This window comes from Salvelinus sp. IW2-2015, linkage group LG16, assembly GCF_002910315.2.
Source record: "Salvelinus sp. IW2-2015 linkage group LG16, ASM291031v2, whole genome shotgun sequence".
NCBI classification, from domain to species: domain Eukaryota; kingdom Metazoa; phylum Chordata; class Actinopteri; order Salmoniformes; family Salmonidae; genus Salvelinus; species Salvelinus sp. IW2-2015.
In genome coordinates, this window is record NC_036856.1 from 17,968,933 (window position 1) to 17,996,154 (window position 27,222).

At 42.3% G+C, this 27,222-nt stretch overlaps 3 protein-coding genes across 5 annotated transcripts in view; 2 read left to right on the forward strand and 1 right to left on the reverse strand.

The window, feature by feature from the left end:
• Positions 1–60: 60 nt before the first annotated feature.
• Positions 61–1,458, reverse strand: cep19 (centrosomal protein 19). Its single transcript, XM_024004349.2, has 2 exons — positions 1,110–1,458; positions 61–545 (listed from the first exon to the last, which is right to left on the reverse strand). Exons 1-2 carry the CDS (start codon positions 1,243–1,245, stop codon positions 193–195), a joined length of 489 nt encoding a protein of 162 aa, XP_023860117.1. The 5' UTR covers positions 1,246–1,458; the 3' UTR covers positions 61–192.
• On the forward strand, positions 1,058–13,110 carry pigx (phosphatidylinositol glycan anchor biosynthesis, class X). 2 transcript variants are annotated; one of them, XM_024004347.2, is made up of 6 exons: positions 1,058–1,136; positions 2,278–2,359; positions 10,858–10,993; positions 11,155–11,359; positions 11,534–11,634; positions 12,857–13,110. In XM_024004347.2, exons 2-6 carry the CDS (start codon positions 2,301–2,303, stop codon positions 13,013–13,015), a joined length of 660 nt encoding a protein of 219 aa, XP_023860115.1. In that variant the 5' UTR covers positions 1,058–1,136; positions 2,278–2,300; the 3' UTR covers positions 13,016–13,110. The 2 variants fall into 2 exon arrangements, with proteins under 2 accessions (XP_023860115.1, XP_023860114.1); XM_024004346.2 differs by lacking the exon at positions 1,058–1,136 and adding an exon at positions 1,632–1,771.
• A 320-nt stretch (positions 13,111–13,430) lies between these two features.
• The window catches only part of pak2b (p21 protein (Cdc42/Rac)-activated kinase 2b), a 21,692-nt gene continuing 7,900 nt past the window's right edge, over positions 13,431–27,222 (forward strand). Inside the window, exons 1-3 of one of the 2 annotated variants that reach the window (XM_070447570.1) lie at positions 13,431–13,631; positions 20,830–21,150; positions 27,055–27,161. In XM_070447570.1, coding sequence (XP_070303671.1) covers positions 20,961–21,150; positions 27,055–27,161 — 297 coding nt within the window. In that variant the 5' untranslated portion in view covers positions 13,431–13,631; positions 20,830–20,960. Of the gene's footprint in view, positions 13,632–20,829; positions 21,151–21,271; positions 21,383–27,054; positions 27,162–27,222 lie in introns of those variants that run through there. The other variant, XM_070447571.1, reaches the window with a different exon arrangement.

Sequence of the window (27,222 nt, forward strand, 5' to 3'; positions counted from 1 at the left end):
TGTAAGGATATTAGTTTAAATGTTTTTTTTATCCATGTCCAGTTGGACATGGTTGTTGTTGATGGCTTAATTGAGCAAAGGGCCAGAATAACAACTGCCCTGTGCAAAGGAATGAGTATTGTTCAATCACTAAAGATCAGGTAGGGTGCTTTGTTGACAAACTGAAACACTCCCAGTCTGATCTGTGTTCTTTTAAAATCCATCATCAGACTCCTCTTCATCCCAGCTGCATGGTTCCCGAGCAACCTCCCCTTTAAATTCCACCTCCAGGTCATAGACAAAGTCAGGGTCATCTTTCCGCCTTCGGTTGCGCTCAAAGAGATTGTCCATTTGGGCCTTCTTGCGCGCAAGCTCCTCATCATCCAGCTTGTTGAGGTCCTCCTCAGGGTCCAGGCGGAGGGAGGCTAGAGTGTGCTCCAGGCTGTGGCCCTGCATGTGATCCCGAAGCACTATATGAAGCCTCTCCAGTTGCCCCAATGAAACACTCTCCAGGTATGCCCTGTGCCGAATATGGTGCTTCATTCTCTCCGCAGCCATGCAGCAGTCTGTGGGTGAGGTGGGTGAAATAGAATTAGATTACCTCAAGTTTTTAGTATCTATATGGGTAAAACACCTTTTAGTGGTGGTCACCAACCATAAATCCTCAAGAAGAGTGCAGGTGTTCCTCTTGTGTTTTTGTGCTGGGCTTGTAATGAAACCTGCACACACTGCAGCTCTCAAATACTAGTTGGGAAAGCATTTTCTATGATCTATTTGCCTTGTGGGTTGGCCATCTAGAATTTCAGTTGTTGCATTGGACAAGTTAGTAAGTATAGCAATGTGTTGCCATATGTATTGATCTGGCACTAAAATAACTTGGGAGATCACTATGCCATGTGAAAGCTCTCCATAACAAGGGTGACCAGGGTAGCGTTTCCCAGTTACTACACAACTGATTCAAATAGTCAACTAACGTTAATCATCAAGGTTTTTATTATTTGAATCGGCTGTGTTGTGCTAGGGCAAAAACCAAACACCCCTTGGGGTCCCCAGGTCCGAGTTTGGAAAATGCTGGACTAGGGGATGCTCATCCTTTCTGTGATAAGCAGTGTACTGTGTAATTTTCCTACCTGAACATTTCGAGAAGTTCCTCACAGGTATGATTCTTTTACGCATCTTGTTTGTATCCTTAATATTACCTTCATAAATTAAAACGATTGAAGGTGGGCTGAATTGAACACCGCATCGTTTAGCCACAAAAGGCATTGTTGAGTATTTTATTTTACTTATACGAACGTTTTATGTAGATTTATCAAAGTACCTCGCAAGGTAATTAGCTCGCAAACATGTTTGACATGCATACTATCTTGAGTTTTGAAAATAAACAAAATACAGAAAGGCATGCACGCAAAAAAATCTAACGAATCGACCCAGCTAGTTTCTCACAAACCTCGTCTAAATCCTGGGATACACTCMAATTGCCTGTACGCTATGGGGTGAATATGACTTCTACTTTTGTTCACAGTAGGTCCAAAAAAAATGTCTTCACCGTTAAGATTTTCTATGTAGTTATCGCAATTAATTTGAATATGAGAATAATATATATTTATCTGGTTTCATAATGAACCACATATTGGAATGGGTCCTTAATTTCAGTTTGTTTCCGTAAACACATGACGTAGATGGCTGACATTTCTAGCATCGCCTAGGGTTTAGGAAGGCAATTTACTCATGTTTGTATTTTTCAGCACATGTACTGTTTACTTGGTTCTTTTTGGATCAACGCAAGCAGGTAAATGATAACACATCAAAGAAAGTAATTTTGAATAAATACGGCAATGTTCATTGAGGGCGATGGCTAGTAATGTTAGGTATTTAACGTAACGTTAGCTAGCGCCACTTCGATACAAAGTGATTTTTCGTAGCAGGTAACTTAGCTAGGATAGCATTTCGCTAACATTGACCTCCGTATCCTAACCTGGTACATTAATTATCCAAACCTGCTATAAAAAAGTAAAGGTATCGAAGTGACGTGAAAATTGTTTCCCAGCTAGTTAACGTTACACGTCAAATGTGTCATGCCATTCGTTAAGCCAGTCTTTTTCACAGGTAGCTATGCACAGTAGCTAATCGTGATAGGCATGAATCGATGATGTATCTTCAATGTATGAAGTTATGTGCAAACAGCAGAGCCACACTGGATTGGCAAATTGTCAACCCTATGACACTGACCCTATGCTTTTAGATGGCTGCTAGTTTGTCATGTGATGTACAAAGCCTCTGACCTTTTTGTTGCAGACGAGAACAGCTGTGGTTTGTCCATGACATGGCTGGAGACTGTATCAGTAACGATGGATGTCAGCAAAAATGGTTTTCACAGGTAACTAACTGTGTAAGATGACCGTCTGGCGAATAGATGTCTGCAAGGTTACCAAGAGCATAGCTAATAAATGCAATTGAAAGATGTTGACATCTGATTTTGACACCTAATCCCAATCTTTGGTTACTCTGGGGCCATACTTGCGAACATTAGAAAGAGTTACATTTAAACAGTTTCTCAGTCTCAATCTGCATCAGACAATTAAAATTGTCGACATTGTAACTGATTCCATTGGATAACCTGGCACACGTTAGACCAATGCGAACCATAGCCATGGGAAGTAGAGGTGCTGAGGGTGCTGCAGCACCCCCTGAAATTTAATTTAAAAAATATTTAAATATATTAGATTTTTTTCCTCAGAGGTAGTGCACTGGGTCTTTACTAGTCCTGTATAATTTCTGTGTTTCGCCCACCAAGCGAGGAATTTTTATATGGAGGTCAATGAGTGTGTCGAATGAATTTTTTTTTCTTCCCGTAATGCTTATTATGTTGTTATGAGTGTACTGATAAGTAGGACACGTGACATCCCGGTAACTTTGAGGAAAAACACTTTATATTGCCGTTGTCTCGACGCAAATTCATGGCACAAGACTAGTAGCATAGCATCTCCATCGAATACAGGCGGTTGACATCAACAACCCTCATTGAATATTCAAAAAAGATTACAATAATCAGATGTATCCACCAATCCAAAGACAGGATATGCGGTAGATATACAGCCTACCGTGCTGCTTTGTTGACAACGACTCCCATTTTTAGGGCAGAAAGACCTGTATCTTGCCAGTATATCCATAATCTTCGGCTGACCTCACCAGGAAATAATCACTGTCATCTGGATCAAGTAATGCATCAGCCAATTACAAATATTAACACGTAGATGGACTTGAACAAACACTTTTCATAAGAGCATTATCATCCTACAGATTCCAGTAACTGTGTTTAATTATTTTAAAGAAGTTTATCGCGACTCCGGACTCGAACCCACAGACTTGAACCCACGCAGGCGAGTTCCACAACAGATCCACACTAAAGGAAAGTTTATCATTCTACAGTACACCTGCCAATCAACGCATTCTATTGCACGCTCTATGCCTAATTAAAGGATCCACCCCCAGAGGAAGATGCTGCCACTATTTTGTTGTAATTTCCTGTTCTAGAGAGGAAATGCATGTTTAGGTTCCACCTCCTGAAGAATGACGAAGACCACTTATACGTATTCACGAATTACATCTGGAGTTGATAAACATCAGCAAATGTGTAGTTAGTGTAGCTAGCATGCTATCCTTATCTAGCTAACTAATGTTATCTGTTGCTGTTTATTTTACGACAATCTATTCAAAAGAGTAGCCTGCTGGTTCTGGATTTGTCATCTTCCATAATTGCGTCCGCAAATCCGCAATAGAAATAGTTAAGGGGTGCAAACTAATGTTATTCTATTTTAATTTGCTCCATGGCTCAGGTGGCCAAGTGGACGCAAGGCTTTTTGGCTCATCTCTGTTGCCGAGAGAAATTACTTTGCAGCTGTTTTTGATTAATAAAGGGGTGGCAGGTAGCCTAGGGGTTAAGCATTGGTTTAGTAACAGAAAGGTCGCTGGTTTGAATTAGAGGTCGACCGATTTAATTAGGGCTGATTTTGAAGTTTTCATAACAATCGGAAATCGGTATTTTTGGACGCCGATTTTATTATTATTATTTTTACACCTTTATTTAACTAGGCAAGTCAGTTAAGAACACATTCTTATTTTCAATGACGGCCTAGGAACGGTGAGTTAACTGCCTTGTTCAGGGGCAGAACGACAGATTTTTACCTTGTCAGCTCGGGGATTCAATCTTGCAACCTTACGGTTAACTAGTCCAAAGCTCTAACCACCTGCCTTACATTGCACTCCACGAGGAGCCTGCCTGTTATGCGAATGCAGTAGAAGCCAAGGTAAGTTGCTAGCTAGCATTAAACTTATCTTATAAAAAACAATCAATCAATCATAATCACTAGTTAACTACACATGGTTGATGATATTACTAGTTTATCTAGCATGTCCTGTGTTGCATATAATCGATGCTGTGCGCATTCGCGAAAAATGACTGTCGTTGCTCCAATGTGTACCTAACCATAAACATCAATGCCTTTCTTACAATCAATACACAGAAGTATATATTTTTAAACCTGCATATTTAGCTAAAATAAATCCAGGTTAGCAGGCAATATTAACCAGGTGAAATTGTCACTTCTCTTGCGGTCATTGCACGCAGAGTCAGGGTATATGCAACAGTTTGGGCCGCCTGGCTCGTTGCGAACTAATTTGCCAGAATTTTACGTAAATATGACATAACATTGAATGTTGTGCAATGTAACAGGAATATTTATACTTATGGATGCCACCCGTTAGATAAAATACGGAACGGTTCCGTATTTCACTGAAATAATAAACGTTTTGTTTTCCTAATGATAGTTTCCGGATTCGACCATATTAAAGACCAAATGCTCATATTTCTGTGTGTTATTATGTTATAATTACGTCTATGATTTGATATTTGATAGAGCAGTCTGACAGCGATGGTAGGCAGCAGCAGGCTCGTACGCATTCATTCAAACAGCACTTTCGTGCGTTTTGCCAGCAGCTCTTCGCAATGCTTCAAGCATTGAGCTGTTTATGACTTCAAGCCTATCAACTCCCGAAATTATGCTGGTGTAACCGATGTGAAATGGCTAGCTAGTTAGAGGGGTGCGCTAATAGCGTTTCAATCGGTGACGTCACTCGCTCTGAGACTTGGAGTAGTTGTTCCCCTTGCTCTGCAAGGGCCGCGGCTTTTGTGGAGCGATGGGTAACGATGCATCGAGGGTGGTTGTTGTCGACGTGTTCCTGGTTCGAGCCTAGGTAGGGGCGAGGAGAGGGACGGAACTGTTACTGTTACACTGGCAATACTAAAGTGCCTATAAGAACATCCAATAGTCAAAGGTATATGAAATACAAATGTTATAGAGAGAAATAGTCCTATAATTCCTATAATAACTACAACCTAAAACTTCTTACCTGGGAATATTGAAGACTCATGTTAAAAGGAACCACCAGCTTTCATATGTTCTGAGCAAGGAACTTAAACATTAGCTTTTTTACATGGCACATATTGCACTTTTACTTTCTTCTCTAACACTTTCTTCTCTAACACGCATTATTTAAACCAAATTGAACATGTTTCATTATTTATTTGAGGCTAAATTGATTTTATTGATGTATTATATTAAGTTAAAATAAGTGTTCATTCAGTATTGTTGTAATTGTCATTATTACAAATAAAGAAAAAAAATCGGCCGATTTAACCGGTATCGGCTTTTTTTGGTCCTCCAATAATCGGTATCGGCGTTGAAAAATCATAATCGGTCGACCTCTAGTTTGAATCCCTTGAGCAAGGCACTTAACCCTAAATGTTCATGTGAGTCGCTCTGGATAAGAGCGTCTGCTAAATGACTCAAATGTAAACCATGCCATGCTGATGGGTGTTAACATTCAAATAAAACCTAGCCATGAAACTAAACGTAGGCTGAAAATAATTTGTATGCCTTACATAGGAAAATACATCACATTCACACAGATTTGCACGAAGTGGGCAGTTCGAATTTGTTACTTCATCCCAAATATATCATACGTTGACTACAATTATGACTTGTTGACTTTAAATCATAGTGCAACATCAATCGTGGGTAAGCTCTGTTAGCTCGAATAAGTATTTGTACTGGTGTGGGCATTTTTAATAAGGTGATTACACAAGACCATTCTGTGCTTTCAGGGTGTGTTTACAACTGTAAATAATAAACAAAATGTAGTAATTCAACAGCCAATGCTGTTTAGCCTGCACATCTTTTAGAGCATGTCAAATCAAAGTTTATTGGTTACGTACACAGATTTGCAGATGTTATCGCAGGTGCAGCAAAATGCTTGTGTTTCTAGCTCCAACAGTGCAGTAATACCTAGAAATAAAATACACACAATCCAGAAAACATTTAAAATAAGTCTTATAGGATTAGCCATAACTAGAATACAGTATATTCATATAACGTGGTTCAAACAGTATGTCAAGATTATTAAAGTGACCAGTGTTCAATGTACATAGAGCAGCAGTCTCTAAGGTGCAGGGTAGAGTACCGGCTAGTGATGATTGTTTAACAGTCTGATGGCCTGGAGATAGAAGCTGTCTCTGTCCCAGCTTTGATGCCCCTTCTAGATGGTAGCGGGCTGAACAGGCTGTGGTTGAGGCCCTTGATGATATTCTTGGCCTTCCTGTGACACCGTGGCGTGTAGATGTCCTGAAGGGCTGGCAGTGTGCCCCTGGTGATGCGTTGACCGCACCACCCTCTGGAGAGCCCTGCGGTTGTGGATGGTGCAATGCCCGACGATGCTTTCAATGGTGCATCTGTAGAAGTTTGTGAGGGTCTTAGGGGCCAAGCCACATTTCTTTCGCCTCCTGAGGTTGAAGAGGCACTGTTGTGCCTTCACCACGCTGTCTGTGTTAAGGGACCAAACTTGATGATTGAGTTGGCGATGTGCGTGGCAACACAGTCATGGGTGAACAGGGAGTACAGGAGGGGGCTGAGCACGCACCCCCGTGGGGGCCCCCGTGTTGAGGATCAGGGTGGCGGAGGTGTTGCTGCCTACCTTCCCGACTTGGGGTCAACCCGTCAGGAAGTCATTGCTTGCCTCATTGCGCAAGTGATTTCCATTTTTCAATTGGTTAATTCCTTTGGATCTTTTTTCACTGTGCTCATCTCTCTGTCCTGTGCAACTACACTGAACAAAAATATAAACGCAATATGTGACAATTTCAAAGATTTCAGTTCATATAAGGAAATCAGTCAATTGAAATACATTCATTAGGCCCTAATCTATGGATTTCACATGACTGGGGATGGAGATATGCATCTGTTGGTCACAGATACCTAAAAAATACAAAAGTAGGGGCGTAGATCAGAAAACCAGTTAATATCTGAAATGACAACCATTTACCTCATGCAAGGCGACCTCTCCTTAGCATATAGCTGATCAGGCTGTTGATTGGCCTGTGGAATGGTGTCCCACTCCATTAATTCATCTGTGAAGAGCACATTTTTACAGCGTGCCAGTGGCCATCGATGGTGAGCATTTGCCCACTGAAGTCTGTTTGCGAAGCCCAACTGCGGTCAGGTCAAAACCCTGGTGAGGACAACAATCATGCAGTTGAGACAGTGTCTGACAGTTTGTGCAGAAATTCTTCGGTTGTGCAAACCCACAGTTTCATCAGATGTCTGGGGGACAGGTCTTCGATGATCCCGCAGGTGAAGAAGCCGGATGTGGAGGTCCTGGGGTGGCGTGGTTACATGTGGTCTGCGGTTGTGAGCACAGTTGGACGTACTGCTAAGTCCTCTAAAACGACGGAGGCGGTTTATGGTAGAGAAATCAATCTGGCAACAGCGCTGGTGGACATTCTTGCAGTCAGCATGCCAATTGCACGATCCTTCAAAACTTGAGACATCTGTGGCATTGTGTTGTGTGACATAACTGCACATTTTAAAGTGGCATTTTGTTGCCCCCAGCACAAGGTGCACCTGTGTAATGATCATGCTGTTTAATCAGCTTCTTGATATGTCACACCTGTCAGGTGGATGGATTGTCTTGGCAAAGGAGAAATTCTCACTAACAGGGATATAAACAAATTTGTGCACAAAATTAGAGAAATAAGCTTTTTGTACATATGGAACGTTTCTGAGATCTTTTATTTTAGCTCATGAAACATGGGACCAACACCTTAAGTGTTGTGTTTTTTATATTTTTGTTCAGTGTATTTACAAGGCATCAGTGCAACAATGTTATCATAACCGGCCAAAGTGACACCACCAATGCAGTTTCTGTCAACTTTCCCTGATCGGTAATTTGGCCTATGTTGTAGGCCTGTTTTACATACAGCAATTAGCAAGAGCAAGTCTGCTTCTTTCCCCAAATAGCCTATTAAAAGCACAGTAAAACCATATTTGCTAAACAACATAAATTGCTCACTTCACAATGCTTGGCGGGGTGGCACACTGTAGGCTTAGGCTACCCTTTTTAAATGTAGGCCTACACTAATTGTGGTAGTGTGTTGTGAAGAGAAGTTCAGGCAAAACCTTTTAAATTTAAGATTACAAATGCATTTCATGAGGAGCTTCCTGTTGGAGTCCCTCTTGCAGACGACACAGGCTACTGGCACTGCTACATAAATAATTATCACTACTAGACGTGTAGGCTACACTTATTCATAACGTTTTATATGCATTTTTATAATCCTCTACTTTTTCACATGCGTTATTTGACTGGAGGTCCAAGAGTGGAATTTTTCTTTTCTTTTTTCTCTCAAATAAAAACCTTGCCTCGAGGGGGATTCAAACTCAAGGCTGTCGTACCTTGCTGTCTCTGGGCTTACCGTCTTAGTGGATCACACCACTAATTTAAACCTTATTCACACTGGTAGTTTGACTCATCCTATTTTGGATTTGAATCCTATGCGATTCTACATTTAGATTTTTTTGAACAGCCAAAAAGCACATGGAATCGGATATTTCAAACCACCATTGATTCCTGGCCATGCGACATGTCTGAACGGTCAAATCTGATTTATTTGCCCTCAAGTGGTATTTAGACTTATTTGGCATACTGTTATTTTGACAAGAACATGTGGTAGCTAACTAGCATGTTAGTTGTTTACAAAAAAATGGCGAACGTACTAGAAATTTAACAGCTAGCTAGTTGACTGCTGTGGTTAGCTGAAAAGGACGTGTTTTGAAAGTTGGATCTTATCCTTTGAGGCTTTAAGTGTTCATACACTGATTTTGAACACTCAAAGCAACTGGGAAAAGTCCATGGCAGGCATTGTCACCTTAGCTTGCTAGTTGCTCCATAACTTCTAAGTGATAGGAGGCACAAGCACCACCACCAATCAGCCTACACCACTGCTCACACACCCATCATTACTATGACTACTAGCGTAGCCATGTCTGCAAATGACACAACCAATCTGATTTGGTCACTTGCAACTTGCTGTTTGGACAGTCAGTAATCCAAAACGTACACAGTATTTGAGCATTTAAGGTCTGCAGTGTGAACAAGACTTTAGTCATAGCAGTAAGGGTAAATTACAGGTATTTGACAAGACCATGAGTGTACGAATATAAACTTACATGTTGTATAATCAAATGTTATTTGTCACATGCGCCGAATACAACAGGTGTAGTAGACCTTATCGTGAAATACTTACAACCCCTTAACTGCATTGTTGGTAAAGATGAGTCAAGAAAATATTTATTAAATAAACTAAAGTAAAACAAGTAACACAATATGTGTTGGCACGTCAGGGATCCAGGTGCAGAGGGAGGTGTTTAGTCCCAGGGTCCTTAGCTTAGTGATGAGCTTTGTGGGCACTATGGTGTTAAACGCTGAGATGTAGTCAATTAACAGCATTCTCACATAGGTGTTCCTTTTGTCCAGGTGGGAAAGGGCACTGTGGAATGCGATTAAGATTGCGTCATCTGTTGGGGCGGTATGCAAATTGGTGTAGGGTTTCCGGGATGATGGTGTTGATGTAAGCCATTACCAGCCTTTAAAAGCACTTCATGGCTATAGATGTGAGTGCTACGAGGCAGTAGTCATTTAGGCAGGTTACCTTGGTGTTCTTGGACACGGACTATGGTGGTCTATTTGAAACATGTAGGTGTTAGACTCGGTCAGGGAGAGGTTGAAAATATCAATGAAGACACTTGCCAGTTGGTCCGCGCATACTTTGAGTACACGTCCTGGTAATCCATCTGGCACCTCAGCCTTTTGAATGTTGACCTGTTGAAAGGTCTTACTCTCATTGGCTATGGAGAGAGTGATCAGTCATCCGGAACAGCCGGTGCTCTCATGCATGCTTCAGTGTTGCTTGCCTCGACGCGAGCATGAAAGGCATTTAGCCCGTCTGCTAGGCATGCATCACTGGGCAGCTCACGGCTGGGTTTCCGATTCTTCCTAAATCTGTATTGCTGTGAAAGCACACGTGTGTGAAATAGATAGGCAGAAGCCTGGGATTTTGTAATGTAAGCAAAAATGTTGTCTGTTAGTACTAGTAGCTTGTAGTCTATTCAAGGATGCATCAATGCAATATTGTCACACAGCATTTTGACAGAGACCAATGGAACAAAAGTAAACCAGAATTTGTAGGTTTAAAATATCTCACTGGTTACCAAGGTTGGCCTATTTTAAGAAATGCCATTGGTTGGTGGATATAAAGTGTAAGATATTTGATAGGCTGATGCAGAATAATCAGTTATCTGGTGAGGTTAACATAGGGCTAACGTATGCCAGTTTATCTGATAGGACCAACAACATTGTACCTGGTCCTATCACGTGCAAGTAAATTGACAATTGTAATTGGGTGACGCACATTTGAGACTTGAGAAGCTGTTTACTTTTTAACTGTTTCTAATGTTAGGAAGTATGGTCCCTCTGTGTTTTTAGAGACCTGGTCACCACAGTTTACTTCGGTCCTGATTTTCCAGATGGCCTCGAGGCTCTGCTGGTTCACAGACTACCCAGTGGGATCTACATTGATCAATACCAACTTGCATCTCTGAAAGAGGACACTGGTTTACAGGTAAAAAATGACAATGACCGTAGCATTATACAACCACAGTGCAGAAAAGTACAGGATAAAATTATTATACCCAACTCCATCTGCCAATTCTGAGATCTATGTTAGGCCAAACCTAATACATGCTATGTTAAGTAACACATTTGATAATCTTTTTCTGTTAGGTGCTTTTGGGTTCAGAGGTTGATTTGGAGGCTCCAGCACACACATCTGAGGAATTCATTGTTCTTGTGTATCCTGCTCTGGACCAAGGAAGTCTCAAAGCAACACTCCCTATCCATGGCCGTTATCACAAGCCCTCTCTTGCAGGGAAGAGATTTGAACTTGTTGAAATTAAACTTCCAAAGCTAATACTCAGGACAGATACATGTGAGTTATCGTGTTTATACCTTTTACGCATGACCATACTTCCCAATTTCATTCAGGGAGATTATGCTGTGTCTGTAAATAACATTAACCTTTGGTTATTGGAAGTGGACCAACTTATTTTATGGCAAATATGCTTGTTTTTACCATTATAACTAGTTTTTATTTTGTTTTAAGGTACACAGCTCATTTCCTTCCCTCCTTACAAAATTGTGGACTCACCCTGCACTGTCCACAATTTAAGCATATGCCAATGGCTTGAGATCCAACATCAACAGGTAAATCTATCAGCCAATGACATTGTCGCATACACTACATGACCAAAAGTATGTGGACAACTGCTTGTCGTTGGGGCATTGTCATACTGAAACCGGAAAGGGCCTTCTCCAAACTGTTGCCACAAAGTCGGAAGCACAGAATCGTCTTGAATGACATTGTATGCTGTAGCGGTAATATTTCCCTTCACTGGAACTAAGGGGCCTAGCCCGAACCATGAAAAACCGCCCCCAGACCATTATTCCTGCTCCACCAAACTTTACAGTTGGCATTATGGATTTGGGTAGGTAGCATTCTCCTGGCATCCGCCAAACCTCAATTTGTTTGTCCACACAGCCAGATGGTCAAGCGTGATTCATCACTCCAGAGAATGCGTTTCCACTACTCCAGAGTCCAATGGCGGCGAGCTTTACACCAATCCAGCCTTTGCTTGACATTGCACATGGTGACATTAGGCTTATGTGCGGCTGCTCGGTCATGGAAACCCATTTCATTATTGTGCTGACATTGCTTCCAGAGGCAGTTTGTTACTCGGTAATAATTGTTGCAACCGAGGACACACTATTTTTACGCCCCAAGCGCTTCATCACTCGTTGGTCCGTTCTGTGAGCTTGTGTGGCCTACCACTTCGTGGCTGAACTGTTGTTGCTCCTAGATGTTGCCACTTCACAATTACAGCACTTACAGTTGACCTGGGCAGCTGATTTGCAGAAATTTGACAAACTGACTTGTTGAAAAATTGGCATCCTATGACGGTGCCACGCTGAAAATTACTGAGCTCTTCAGTAAGGTCATTCTACTGCCAATGTTTGTCTATGGAGATTGCATGGCTGTGTGCTCGATTTTATACACCAGTCAGCAACGGCAAATAGCCAAATCCACTCATTTTAAGGGCTGTCCACATACATTTATGTGTGTGTTTTAGCTACAGTAAATGATGTTTGGAGTCCACATTTTTTTAACTAGGCAAGTCAGTTAAGAACAAATTCTTATTTACAATGACGGCTTACCCTGGCCAAACCCGGACGACGCTGGTACAATTGTGCGCCACCCTATGGGACTCCCAATCACGTCCGGATGTGATGCAATGTAGTGTTGAATGTATCATTACTATCATACTTAGTAACTAACTTGTTTATTTTCAATAACAATGTTTCAAAATGAACCAACTGTGAATATGAAAATGACTTGAATCCACTTACCCAAATGTTTATTTCTTTTTAGGAGCAGGATCCTGTGAGTTTGGAGATACCACTTGGTGATGGGTCTCTGGTGGAGCCTGTGTGTGCTGGAACTCTGCTTGTCACGCTACTGTGCTGTGCCATCCTTTCAAGAAGTATCTGGAGGCATGGTGTTTTTTTAGACAATGTTATACTGACTTAATAATGTACTGTACAGTAAGAAATCCCCAGGGATTCATTTGCAACTGGACTATTTAGCTTTAAAAAAATTTTTTTTTTTAAATAATTGGCACACTGCTTCCATATGTTTTTGTGTCATCAAAGAACCGTTGATTGGATCCTTGAAAGTAATGTGCCATACATTGACTCTACTATAGGGTACTGTAGGCCTATAGAAATGTAGAGTTGAACTACCTCAACCAAAATGCTTTTTGAACCTGGGTACCTTACCTTCACTAATAAACTGTACTGCAGACGAGTTCTAATTTTTATCACCAGGAAAGTACACACAGAAACAAATACATTACCAGACAGATTTAACAATATGCAGTTGGTACCGTTTAATATAGTTGTTACACTAGTTGCTTGGGCGGTATCTCCGCCTCCCCTTCGCCATAGTGGAATTATTCCCGGGACGAAAAGATTGAGGAAAAAGTTATGTAGAGAACTGAACTATTGAAAACACAATGGATTACGCTGTGTAATTTATGCAAACTCTACATAATGTCATAACTCTTGTTTTACGTATGTACAAACGTTTTCATAGCGTCTAGGGATTGGACCCAAGTTTTATTCATGTTTCCTGTGGAGTCTTTCTGGTAAGTTGCGAGTCGCAAAACAACGTCATTATCAAATAAGTTAGTGCTTGTCCTCGGTACCGACAATCGCTATCTAGCTAATCAATGGATTTATTTTGCTTACCAAATTAACATGTGTATTATCAAGCAGGGTTCGTTATTGTCTGGCATTCGCGCTACTGCACTTGGAGGACAAGCTTGCTAGCTAATTCACTCACATCATGCACATTTCTGCTTTTCTAGCAGTGCTAGCTAACGTTAGTTAGCTATGTGTAATTAGAGTTCTGTCTAACTGAACTCGGGTAACTGTTAGCCTAGCTAACCTGCTTTAACTAGCTTAGTTGAATATCTAAAATAATTAGCACTAATATAATCGTGGAATCAGCTAAATAGTTAGGCCTAACGTAACTAGCAAGGTTCACTTGCAAGACGACAGAGCATCTGATCTTTCACTGTGACTTGCAAATACACAGTTGGAAGTACTGAGGTAAAGACAGTTTCAGGTTTGATATTCGCTCTTTCTTGAGCCACAGAATCCAAATTAGTGTCATGATGTTGTAAAAATTGCGCACAACATTGCACAGGTCTTATTTTCACGATTTGGACATTAATTCGCTTTCCAAAGCAAATAAACGTGGAAATGTGAGCAGCATTTTGTATTCCTAGTTGAATTTGTTAGGGAGTGTAAACAAAGTACAAACTACTTTTTTTATCCCCAATTTCGTGTTATCGCGAGAGGCAAAGGTGAGAGCCGTGCGTCCCCCGAATCACAACCTAACCAAGTCGCACTGCTTCTTTACACAATGCCCACTTAACCTGGTAGCCAGCCACCAATTTGTCGGAGGAAACGCCTCTGACAGTGTCAGCATGCACTGCGCCCGGCCTGCCACAGGAGTCACTAGTGCACGATGGGACAAGGACATCCCTGCCAGCCGAACCCTCCCCTAACCCGGACGACACTGGGCCGTTTGTGCGCCACCCCATGGGTCTCCCGATCGTGGCCGGCGGGGACAGAGCCTGGACTCGAACCCAGAATCTCTAGGAGCACATCTACAGCTTAGACCACTGCACCACTCGGGAGGCCCACAAATTTTTTTTTACATTTGAATTTCAATAGCTCATTGGCCATGGCCATAGCTCCTTGGTCATGTGACCTTCTTGACTCAAACAAGGTTGAGAATGTCCACTGACTACCCTTCTATATTGTACACCCTTTAGTTTGTCCATCTTCATCTCACATGATTTTACATGAATTTTTCAAAATGTTACATTTCAATAGCTCATTGGTCATGTGACCTACTGACCTCAAACTACTTTCAGAATGTCCACGGACTGGCGGAGATGGGCGCCGCGAGGCGAGGGAGCCCCGGGGAGAGTTTTCTTTGAAGGGCAGGGCGCCCTGGAATGGGTTCTCCCCAAGAGAGGGGCCCAAGTCCTGGAAAGCGCTGCGGTTCTGGCGGCGTCCGTTGAGCTCTCGCTGGCCCTTGAAAATCCGGAGCTTTCGCTCCGTCGCCCTTCTCTCACCACCATTGGAAGTTTGTTGTAAGTTCATTGTGCGGCCCATCTCGCGGTCTCTTGTGCATGGTCTCGCAAGGGGCTGCATGCGGGGGTTCGTCAGGGTGGTGTCTGTCGGCGGGCCGAAGGCGGACAGATGGGGGATTGGGTCAGGCAGTTGGTGGCGGCAACTCTGGACGTGCGCCGGGGCCTTCTCGCGGATCTCCCCAGCTACAGTGCTCGCCGGCCCTGTTCGCGCTGGGTCTCCGGCGGGTCTCCGGCGCCTAGCAGCTGATTTAGAGCTGGTGCGGACCAGGGGAATCCGTCTGCTTTAATTAAAACAAAGCATCGTGAAGGCCCGAGGTGGGTGTTGATGTGATTTCTGCCCAGTGCTCTGAATGTCAAAGTGAAGAAATTCAATGAAGCGCGGGTAAACTGCGGGAGGAACAATGACTCTCTTAAGGAGTGCTTAGCCTTAGTAAGGTAGATAATGAGGTATCCCTCTAGCAGGGCTCTTCCAATCCCTCCCTGTATGTCACCTGTTTTCTGGTGTCGCTAATGATGCAAACCAAACAGGAGTTATCTCGGTACTAGTCCGTACGCAAAGTGAGTCCTGCAGATGGTGATGGCTGTTGATTGTTAACGGAAGGCGGCAGTCAGTCCTGGACTATGGGGCTTTTGGTCAAGCATGAAAATGTAAGGGCGGTTCCACCAGACTCAATGTTTTGCTGCTTGTAAACGAATCCTGACTTTGGCTTCCTGTCAATCAGAGAATGATGGCTTGAACGCATACCTGGCTTTGGCTGGGAGGGTTAGTTAAGTCCTGGGAGACGGCTGATGAAAGTGTACTACTGGCATCAGTCTGATCACGGAGCGGCTGTGGTGAAACGTTTAAACACACGTCCCCCGTATACTTAGCTAGCTCTAAAGCGTGAAGTTTTGAATCGAACGCTGGCTTTGGCGGGACCCGCTAACGGTGGAGCACTAAATGGAGATGGAATGTGCTTAGCGGTTATGGACACTGCCAGGTCTCAGGTCCGCCTGGGTGCGGGACTCTACACATTCTATGTTGGAGCTCTCCTCCATGCTCCTTGGAGCATGTAGTGGAGATTGCATGTGCCTTACCATTAGCTGACACTACCAAGCCTCAGGCTTGCCTCATTGCGGGACACCACACATTGTAGGTGGGGAGGCCTCTACTAGAGGTCGACCGATTTATGATTGTTCAACGCCGATACCAATTATTGGAGGACCAAAAAAAGCCGATACCGATTAATCGGCCAATTTAAAAAATATAAATAATAATAATATTAATAAAAAAATTATAATAAATAAAAAATGTATTTGTAATAATGACAATTACAACAATACTGAATGAACACTTATTTTAACTTAATATAATACATCAATAAAACCAATTTAGCCTCAAATAAATAATGAATCATGTTCAATTTGGTTTAAATAATGCAAAAACAAAGTGTTGGAGAAGAAAGTAAAAGTGCAATATGTGCCATGTAAGAAAGCTAACGTTTAAGTTCCTTGCTCAGAACATGAGAACATATGAAAGCTGGTGGTTCCTTTTAACATGAGTCTTCAATATTCCCAGGTAAGAAGTTTTAGGTTGTAGTTATTTATGGAATTATAGGACTATTTCTCTCTATATCATTTGTATTTCATTAACCTTTGACTATTGGATGTTCTTATAGGCACTTTAGTATTGCCAGTGTAACAGTATAGCTTCCATCCCTCTCCTCGCCGCTACCTGGACTCGAACCAGGAACACATCGACAACAGCCACCCTCGAAGCAGCGTTACCCATGCAGAGTAAGGGAACAACTACCCCAAGTCTCAGAGCGAGTGACGTTTGAAACGCTATTAGCGCGCACCCCGCTACTAGCTAGCCATTTCACATCGGTTACACCAGCCTAATCTCGGGAGTTGATAGGCTTGAAGCACAGCGAAGAGCTTCTGGCAAAACGCAGAAGTGCTGTTTGAATGAATGCTTACGAGCCTGCTGCTGCCTACCACCGCTCAGTAGACTGCTCTATCAAATCATAGACTTAGTTATAACATAATAACACACAGAAATAGGAGCCTTAGGTCATTAATATGGTCGAATCCGGAAACTATCATCTCGAAAACAAGACATTTATTCTTTCAGTGAAATACGGAACCGTTCTGTATTTTATCTAACGGGTGGCATCCCTAAGTCTAAATATTCCTGTTACATTGCACAACCTTCAATGTTATGTCATAATTACGTAAAGATTCTGGCAAATTAGGCGGCCCAAACTGTTGCATATACACTGACTCTGCGTGCAATGAAAGCAAGAGAAGTGACACAATTTCACCTGGTTAATATTGCCTGCTAACCTGGATTTCTTTTAGCTAAATATGCAGGTTTAAAAATATATACTTCTGTGTATTGATTTTAAGAAAGGCATTGATGTTTATGGTTAGGTACACATTGGAGCAACGATACGCTACCGCATCGATTATATGCAACGCAGGACACACTAGATAAACTAGTAATATCATCAACCATGTGTAGTTAACTAGTGATTATGATTGATTGATTGTTTTTTTATAAGATAAGTTTAATGCTAGCTAGCAACTTACCTTGGCTTCTACTGTATTCGCGTAACAGGCAGGCTCCTCGTGGAGTGCAATGTAATCAGGTGGTTTGAGCGTTGGACTAGTTAACTGTAAGGTTGCAAGATTGAATCCCCGAGCTGACACGGTAAAAATCTGTCGTTCTGCCCCTGAACGAGGCAGTTAACCCACCGTTCCTAGGTCGTCATTGAAAATAAGAATCTGTTCTTAACTGATTTGTCTAGTTGATAAAGATTAAATAAAGGTGTAAAAAAAATCGTCCAAATCAGGTGCACGAGGAGGCCTTCATCAAGGTGGGGTGCACTCAGAGTCCGAGCAGGGGCGGCCGGACTTGGGGGGGCTGGGGGTAGCACTCCRGCCATGGAGGTTGGAGTGGGGACTTAGTCTCAGAGTGGAAAAAAGCAGGCGGGTCATCATGTACACAGAGCCTGTTTCGGATTACCAGGTGCACGTGGTTGCTGACAGCGGGAAAATAGATGTGTTAGTGTCCTGGAGGGGGTACTTAAGTGTGGGTGCCCCAGTTCGCCTGATGGGCAAGGTTATGGAGATGGCTGAGCCCCGGCCGGGGCGCGGTGATGGGTGATGCCCAGTGAGAGGGGTGTTGACCGGGTAGGGAGAGTAGGTGTGGAGGCCTGGAGGTCTGTAGTTCCAGGGAGTAAGCTATACACACTCAGGCCCAGGGAGAGGGCAGGCAGGGAGTGTAGGCCTAGAGGCCTGGAGTTCAGAGATCAATGGGGGCCTGCCTGGAGGTCAGGAAGGCCCCAGGGGGGATGCCCAAGTGAATAGGTGTGTGAGTGACACTCCTTCAGGGGAGCAGAGCAGGCAATTAATGTAAAAATGTRTGAGATGAAAAATGGACAAACTAAGGTGTGCAATATAGAAGGGTAGTCAGTGGACATTCTGAACCTTATTTGAGGTCAGTAGGTCACATCACATCAAGTTGTATTTAGACCTTACAGTGAAATGCTTACTTACAAGCCCTTAACCAACAATGCAGTTTTAAGAAAATCCCTAAAAAAGTAAGAGATAGTAATAACAAATAATTAAAGAGCAGCAGTAAATAACAAAAACATGACCAAGGAGCTATTGAAATGAGAAAGTTTACAAAATGTATCTAAAAATGTGTGAGGTGAGAATGGACAAACTAAAGAGTGTGCAATGTGTAGGCCCACTGAGTACGTGCTGAACCTTGTATGAGGTCAGTAGTTCATGACCGAGGAGCTATTGAAATGTAAAATAAATAAAAAATATATGTAAAATCACCTGAGATGAAAAGGGACAAACAAAAGGGTGTGCCATATAGAAGGGACATTCTGAACCTTGGTTGAGGTCAGTAGGTCACATGACCAAGGAGCTATTGAAATTAGAAACATTGAAAATTAATATAAAATCGCAGGAGATTAAAATGGACAAACAAAAGTGTGTGCTACATGTAAGGCTACTCAGTGGATATTCTGACAGCAGTTTGAGGGTTGTAGGTCACATGACCAGAGAGCTATTGAAATGTTTTATATTTTTTAAATTGTAAAATCTCATTAGATGCAAATTGACACAAAAGGGTGTGCAGTAGGCCCACTGAGTGTACATTATGAACCTTTTTTGAGGTGTTGGTCACATGACCAAGGCGCTATTGAATTTCAAAAATGCAAAATTAATTAACAAGACCCAGTTTTGAAAGTTTTAGGAGTAATGGTTAAAGATCTATTGACATTTGTTGATTTGTCACTATGTTGACGGTCCCTAACTCCTGTTGGTGGACATAAGGAAAACTACAGGCGAATATCTGAGTAATATCCAACCTGAATCTGTCTTTACCTCTGTGTTGGATGTCGGGGTGATCTGGAATGTAGAGCTAGCTAACGTTACTATGCTGCACATTTCAGAAACCTTGGCCTAATGTTAGGTAAATGCTATTGAATGTGTGGAGTGAGAGCATTTATATGTATGCCTCTATCTTCTCTCCTTTCTAACTAGCTAACTTTACTGATCTTGAAAGTTGATTATGATGGTCATCATACACAGTCCATTTATTGTTTCTCGATAGTGTGACATGGCTTCCTGTCTTCATTTACTCTCTATCATCTGCACTGATCTGAGAAGATGGATAGATGTGAGAACAATAGTGGAATCGGATGTCCTCCAATTAATTGGCTTTCCCCTGGCCACTTCTCTCATAATTAGATGGAGATAGCAAAGAATACAAATGAAAGGGAGACAGTGCCACACTGGTGATGCTGATTCTTTACTCAAGGTATTCCCTCCCTATTGTTGAAAACCCACCACAGTCTGCACTCGCAGTGCTTTCCTTAGCTCTGTATCCCACACCTTTCTGATAAATGACTGATTGCAGCATATCTATTCTAGACCCTACTGATCTTGTCAAGGCCTTACCTATCACCTCTGCACCACAACTTATCCAGTGTTGTTGTTGTCCCCTGCCCCCTCCTTCCATAGACACAGAATTGTGTTTAGAGTGTGAATGAGTATGCGATGATGATAATATAGGAAATATGGTCAATGCTCAAATCTCTCCATAATCTCAGTGGAATGCTGAAAACATGCCAGGGAGAAAATTACCTCTGCAGGACAGAGCTTCTTGTCTACATAAATGTGCTCCTCTGTGTAAAGTCAAGGTCACCCACAGATATGTACTGTATAGAGACCTCTAGTGCCCAAAGCCCATTTTAACATGGGCAATGCCATTTAAGACTTTCACCATTTTGAAGTACTCAACTGGGTGGGAAGGATTACAATTTCATCTAGGTCACCAGGAGGGATCAGCCAACTAATTATACTTGTGAACACACATTCTGCCAGTGCAGCTGTCAGTAAATTGCCAACCTTGGCTTTATACCTGTTCAATCAACACACTCGAAGAAGTACTAGAATAATAAAATGGAGATGGCCTCAATGGCGCTGCCCCTGCTCTCACAGGTGCCATAATTGGACAGATACAACTTTGCGATATCTACACATCTCTATGGTGTCCACAAAACTGAACTGGCCTCCAAAAGCAAAACCACCTATTATGTTATGTAATGTATTGTGCAAGTGCTCTTGTTCACCTGTCATTTGTGTGGTCAAGCTGATTATGTCTCTGTTTGTCTTGCAGATATCACTCTGCGCTCTCCTATTCTGATTCCCATTCCTGATCTCTGCACACACCTCTGTCTATTCCGTGCACTCTCACTCTCTGTCTGTCTCTTTCTGTTACCCTCTCTGTTCTCCCCCCTCCCTGTGGCCATGTGTGATAACGGTAATCCCGAGGACAAGCCCCCTGCCCCCCCGGTCCGGATGAGCAGCACCATCTTCAGCACAGGCTCCAGCAAGGACCCACTCTCAGCCAATCACAGCTCCAAACCCCTGCCCTCGGTTCCAGAGGAGAGGAAACCCCGCAACAAGATCATCTCCATTTTCTCAGGCGCAGAGAAAGGTCAGACGAGTCCATAGAGGTGGGGCACTGGGAGGGGCTCTAAAGCGTGGGTCGGCTGTCCTATCTTATTTTTTTAACACTAGAGAACCACTGGGCCTCGAGGGACCCCCCCCCCCCCCCCCTTTCAAGCTAATGGGTGTAACATTCTAACAGTGTAATTAATACATTTCTTAAACCAGGTTTCCATCCAACCTTTTTATGCGAGAAAAGCCGACAAAACACGCTAGACAAGGTGAGATCTTTTTATTTCGTAAAATGAATTATGCAAGAAATGTCGGTGGAAATGGTTTTATGCGCAAATATTCATATAATAACCATCATGTCGAAGTAGACCCCCACTACAACTCGGGAAAGCATGCAGTTTACTAGGCTACAGGTGAAATAAGTGATGAACTTCACAGGGTGGTGAAAGTGCACGCTGATGAGCTTGATGCTCAGTTCCAATAAATATCAAGGATCTTATTCTGGTGACATGATCATCGATGCTTGGCTGCTGTTTGACAAATACAAATAACTTCGCTCTTTTGTCCATAATAGTCTCATCATGTATGCTATACCCGCACTGTATCTGCCAGCTGTTGGCTAGAGCACACCCGCCAATACCAGAGTTGGCACACTTGCTATGTATTGCAAWTTTTTTTTTTTAAATGTGCATTACACATAGTTGAAAATGCGATGGAAACCCATTTAACTTGTATTTTTTATTCGGTACATGGGAATTTAACTGCAAAGGGTATTTTTATGTGCACTACGTCATCACGCACAACCTTTTATCCACAACAAGTCAATTTGATGCAAACATAGCTCCGGTGGAAAAATATCATTTTTATGCAGATTGTAGAATATTTGCATTCAGAAATCTGTCACCAATTAGATGGAAACCTAGCTATATATGCTATAACAAAAATAATAATTTGGTTGTGTTTATGAATGTCTTGTGTTGTGTTTAAGAACATTAAATATATATTTCTAATAACACAATAGCATTTTCATTTGTTTCTGCTCCTATAGGCTATATGTAAAAACTAAAACACATTCAAGTGTTCAATACATTTTATTCCCGAGTGGCGCAGTGGTTTAAGACACTGCGTCTCAGTACAAGAGGCGTCACTGCAGTACCTGGTTCAAATCCAGGCTTTATCACATCCGGCCGTGATTGTGAGTCCCATAGTGCAGCGCACAATGGCCCAGCGTCGTCTGGGTTTGGCCGGGGTAGGCCGTCATTGTAAATTAGAATTTGTTCTTAACTGACTTGCCTAGTTAAATAAAGGTTAAATAAATTAAACTATTTGTGGAATGCCTTTGTGACAACTATGAAACATGAAGCATAGGCTATGTGTTGGAATGTGGTAACAGCTGATTTTTATAACAACAAAAACAACAAAAAATACCCCAACCATCAAGATGCACGGTCAGGTCAGCAAGACACGCGTGTCAAATGATGAAAACATCAGTAGCCTAAACATCATTATAAGCACCAAGTGTGCTTAATAAATAGTGTAAATCATCAAAAAAGCAATGATGGTATTATAATGAATGTGTCTGACAGCAATCAAATATGATCAGCTTGTGCTTACATGGCGTGCGTCTAAACGCAATGGCCTCATGTCACATAAACAACGAAAGCTGCTGAGTGCGTTGCTGATGTTTTTGCTTGATGTAGGGTCCTCTCTCTCAGTGATGACATTTTGTGCTGATAATTGTCCCGTAGCATTGTCACCGGCTTATTCTATCCAAATCAAACGGTGCCGTCCCTTCCTCTCTCCTGTCTCACCGTTCTATTTGGTGGTGGCGCGGGCACCTGCTCATTGCACCATTCATTTAAAAAATGTTTTACCTAGGCCTCAGAGGTGTGTGTTCAGGAGAATAAGAAGAATAATCATCAGAGATGATTCATTTCTTCCCCACTATCTGAGCTGTTTGCATTCAGATTTTGTAGCAATGCTGACGCAGCATGTGCATCCAATCATCTTGGTCTTCTTGACATTGTAAATGACGCACACTTTCACTGTGTACTCCAAGTAGGCCAGAGTAGACATATAAGACTGCTTGGATTCAATGGGCTGATAGAGGGTACATACCATTTTGAAATTAGATAGATCAATACAAGAGAATGGCCTGCCTTGTTCTTCATTCACAATTGGTGATTTACAAAATTTGCCATTGTTAGCTTCCCCTCAGTAATCAACTCACACTTTCTCACCCATCATACTCTAATTTATTTAATTTGTTGTGTGACGTTAGTCTGTGTATAGTTTACCTTAGGTTCAGTTTCGAGGCAATTATTGGGGTGATTATCAACTGGGCACGGCACCTCCAACTGCCGGGAGAAGGAGGGGATCAGGCCCTACTGTCGTGAAGAGTGGCAACGGGGGAAAACCATTCAAAAAATGACATGCCCTCCTTAAACTGGTTATAGCTCCAGTTCATTTTGTGATATTAAGATTCTAGTAAAGAACAAGAAGGCCTGCAAACTGTTAAAGCTCCCAATTCACGGCTTTGTTGACAATGTTTCCATCTAACGGATCTTTTTCAAGTCAAATAAAAAAAACTGAGTGCTTACATCCCAAAATATACATATTTCACCTCGCATGACCATTACGCACATGACACATGGTGGGTGTAAAAACGATTTGTGTATCTCTAATAATTTGATATTAATGGGATTGGCACATGTGGTAGTTACAGAAAAGTATCTATATTTACAAAATGACCAAGTAGGAGACCTGGAAGACAAGACAAATCAAAGTGACATATTCATGTAAGAAATGGTCTGATATCAAACTCTTGGTTCAGACCTCTAGGAGACATGGTACACATGGTGAATCCAATACAATATTATTGAGAAGATTATCAGTACCCCCCCCCCCCCCCCCCCACCCCAGGAGTCTTAACATGTTCGATACCGATGTGTCCCTGAGAGCTAATGTTGTGACGAGCCTCCATGAAATGCGCAGCCACATGGTTTCTCTGGTCAAAGGTCCTGATATTACTCCTTGTTTTCAGAGATTGTTTCGTTTTTCCTACATAGCATAGACCACACACTTGATCAGGTATATCGCATTTTTTGTGGAACATGTAATGATGCCCTTAATCTTAATTACCTTGCCCGTAATAGGGTGATTGAACATTGTGCATTTGTTCGTAAAGCTACACTGGTTACATCGGCCACATCTATAATTACCGTTCGGCACATTGTCTAGGAAAGTACTACGTGACACTGGTGTAAGATCTGATATCACCACCATTTGATTGATGTTAGAGGCGCGTTTGAAGACTACCCGCGGGGGTTGTTTAAACCTCTTTTCCAGTTGTGGATCAGTGCTCAAGATGTACCAGTGTTTTTTAATGATGTGGTTGAACTGTTTACCAAGTGGGGAGTACTGAAGGAAGCACTGAACGCGTTGGTCAGGAGGACGGGGTGGTTTGGGCGTGAGGCTGTCATCCTGGGTCATAGTTTTATAATGATCCCTTGCGTCATGCAGCCATTCCTTTGGGTAACCCCGCTGCCTGAAATGCTCATCCAGATAGTCAGCTTGTTTGTCATAGTCCCTCTGTGTACCACAAATCCTGCGTATGCAACTGTATTGGGGCAGCAGGTAGCCTAGTGGTTAGAGCGTTGGGCCAGGTAACCAAAAGGTTGCTGGATCGAATCCCCGAGCTGACAAAGTAAACATCTGTCGTTCTGCCCCTGAGCAAGGCAGCTAACCCACTGTTCCCCGGGTGCCGAAGACTTGGATGTCGATTATGGCAGCTCCACGCACCTCTCTGATTCAGAGGGGTTCGGTTAAATGCGGAAGGCACATTTCAGTTGAATGCATTCAGTAGGTATACCCCTTTCCCCTATTAGCTGATGGGGAGGCTCTTTTTTAGGGTGTACAGTGCATTCGGAAAGTATTCAGACCCCTTGACTTTTTCCACATTTTGTGTTTGGACCATGATAGTCCGTTGGGTGATGTGAACACCAAGGAACTTGAGGCTGTCTCACCATTGTCAGTGATCAGGCCTAACACTGTTGGGTCGTCAGCAAACTTAATGATGGTGTTGACTGTGTGGCCAAACACGACTCCGTAGTAAGTCTAGGGTTTCTGGGATGATGGTGTTGATGTGAGCCATGACCAGTCTTTCAAAGCACTTCATGTCTACCGACCTGAGTGCTACGGGGCGGTAATCATTTAGGCAGGTTACCTTCGCTTTCTTGAGCACAGAGACTTTGGTGGTTTGCTTGAAACATGTAGGTATTACAGACTTGGTCAGGGAGAGATTGAAAATGTCAATCTGACACTCAATAGTACTTCTTACGTTTTGACAGGAAAATGGTCCATTTCACAGTTGTCAAGATAACATCCCTGCCTCTGATCTGGCAGACTCACTAAACACAAATGCTTTGTTTGTCAATTATCTCTGAGTGTTGGAGTGTGCCCCTAGCTATTCGTCAATAAAAAAATAAAATGAAAATTGATATAAAGCAGTTGAAATTATTTTTACTTTTGTTATTTAAGTACATTTTAGCAATTCCATGTACTTTTGATACTTAGTATATTTAAAGTATATTTAAAACCAAATACTTTTAGACTTTTACTCAAGTAGTATTTTACTGGGTGACTTTCACTTACTTGAGTGATTTTCTATTAAGGTATCTTTACTTTTACTCAAGTATGACAATTGAGTACGTTTTCCACCACTGCCGTCTGGTCACTGCACCATAAAGGCCTGATTGGTGGAGTGCTGCAGAGATGGTTGTCCTTCTGGAAGGTTCTCCCATATCCACAGATGAACTCTGGAGCTCTGTCAGAGTGACCATCGGGTACTTGGTGACTTCCCTGACCAAGGCCCTTCTCCCCCGATTGCTCAGTTTGGCCAGGCAGCTAGCTCTAGGAAGAGACTTGGTGGTTCCAAACTTCTTCCATTTAAGAATGATGAAGGCCATTGAGTTCTTGGGGACCTTCAATGCTGCAGACATTTTTTGGTACCCTTCCCCAGATCTGTGCCTCGACACAATCCTGTCTCGGAGCTCTACGGTCAATTCCTTCAACCTCATGGGTTGGTTTTAGCTCTGACATGCACTGTCAAATGTGGGACCTTATATAGACAGGTGTGTGCCTTTCCAAATCATGTCCAATCAATTGAATTTACCACRGGTGGACTCCAAGTTGTAACATATCTCAAGGATGATCAACGTAAACAGGATGCACCTGAGCTCAGTTTCAAGTCGCATAGCAAAGTGTCTGAATACTTATGTAAAAACAGTATTTCTGTTTAGAATTTTTACTACATTTGCAAAAATGTCTAAAAACCTGTTTTCACTCTGTCATTATGGGGTACGGTGTGTAGATTGATGAGGAACATTTTTTATTTAATCCATTTTAGAATGAGGCTGTAACACAACAAAATGTAGAAAAAGTCAAGGGATCTGAATACTTTCCGAATGCACTGTAGGGTGGAAGCTGTCTCCATGTAAAAGGAAATTCCTGTCCGTTGGCTTCCTTTATAGGTCTGTGCTAAAGCACCCCCCTTCCTCTTAATCAAAATGTCAAGAAAGATTCTAACAACTACAGTGTGTTAAATAGACTTATTTAGGAAAAGTCTCAAGGACAGAGAGGGGCATGACTTTAAAAATGGCACAGTAATTTAAAAAAATACATTAATGAGCAGTCCAAATGACTGCTTTAGTGGTTCTGGTGTTAAAGGTGCATTACCAGTAGAGGCTACATTTCATTCAGTGCATCTTAGTTCAGAGCCAATCCATCTTATATTAGTTTCCATCTTTGTGCATCAGACTATCCAGTGGCAGTAGAGGTTGAATTTTGGTCTTTCAATTTGTCTATCCATTGTTGGATCTGATTACATTTCAGCCCATTTATTAACAGAGAATGTAATGATGGTTTATTGATTGACTTTCAGGTGGTAGAAAGAAAGACCGGGACAAAGAACGACCAGAGATCTCTCCTCCTTCAGACTTTGAACACACCATCCACGTTGGCTTTGATGCTGTCACTGGGGAGTTCACTGTGAGTAGCCACACTTTCCTCCAACTCTTCATCTCTTACTCCAGGTATACTCAAATCCCAG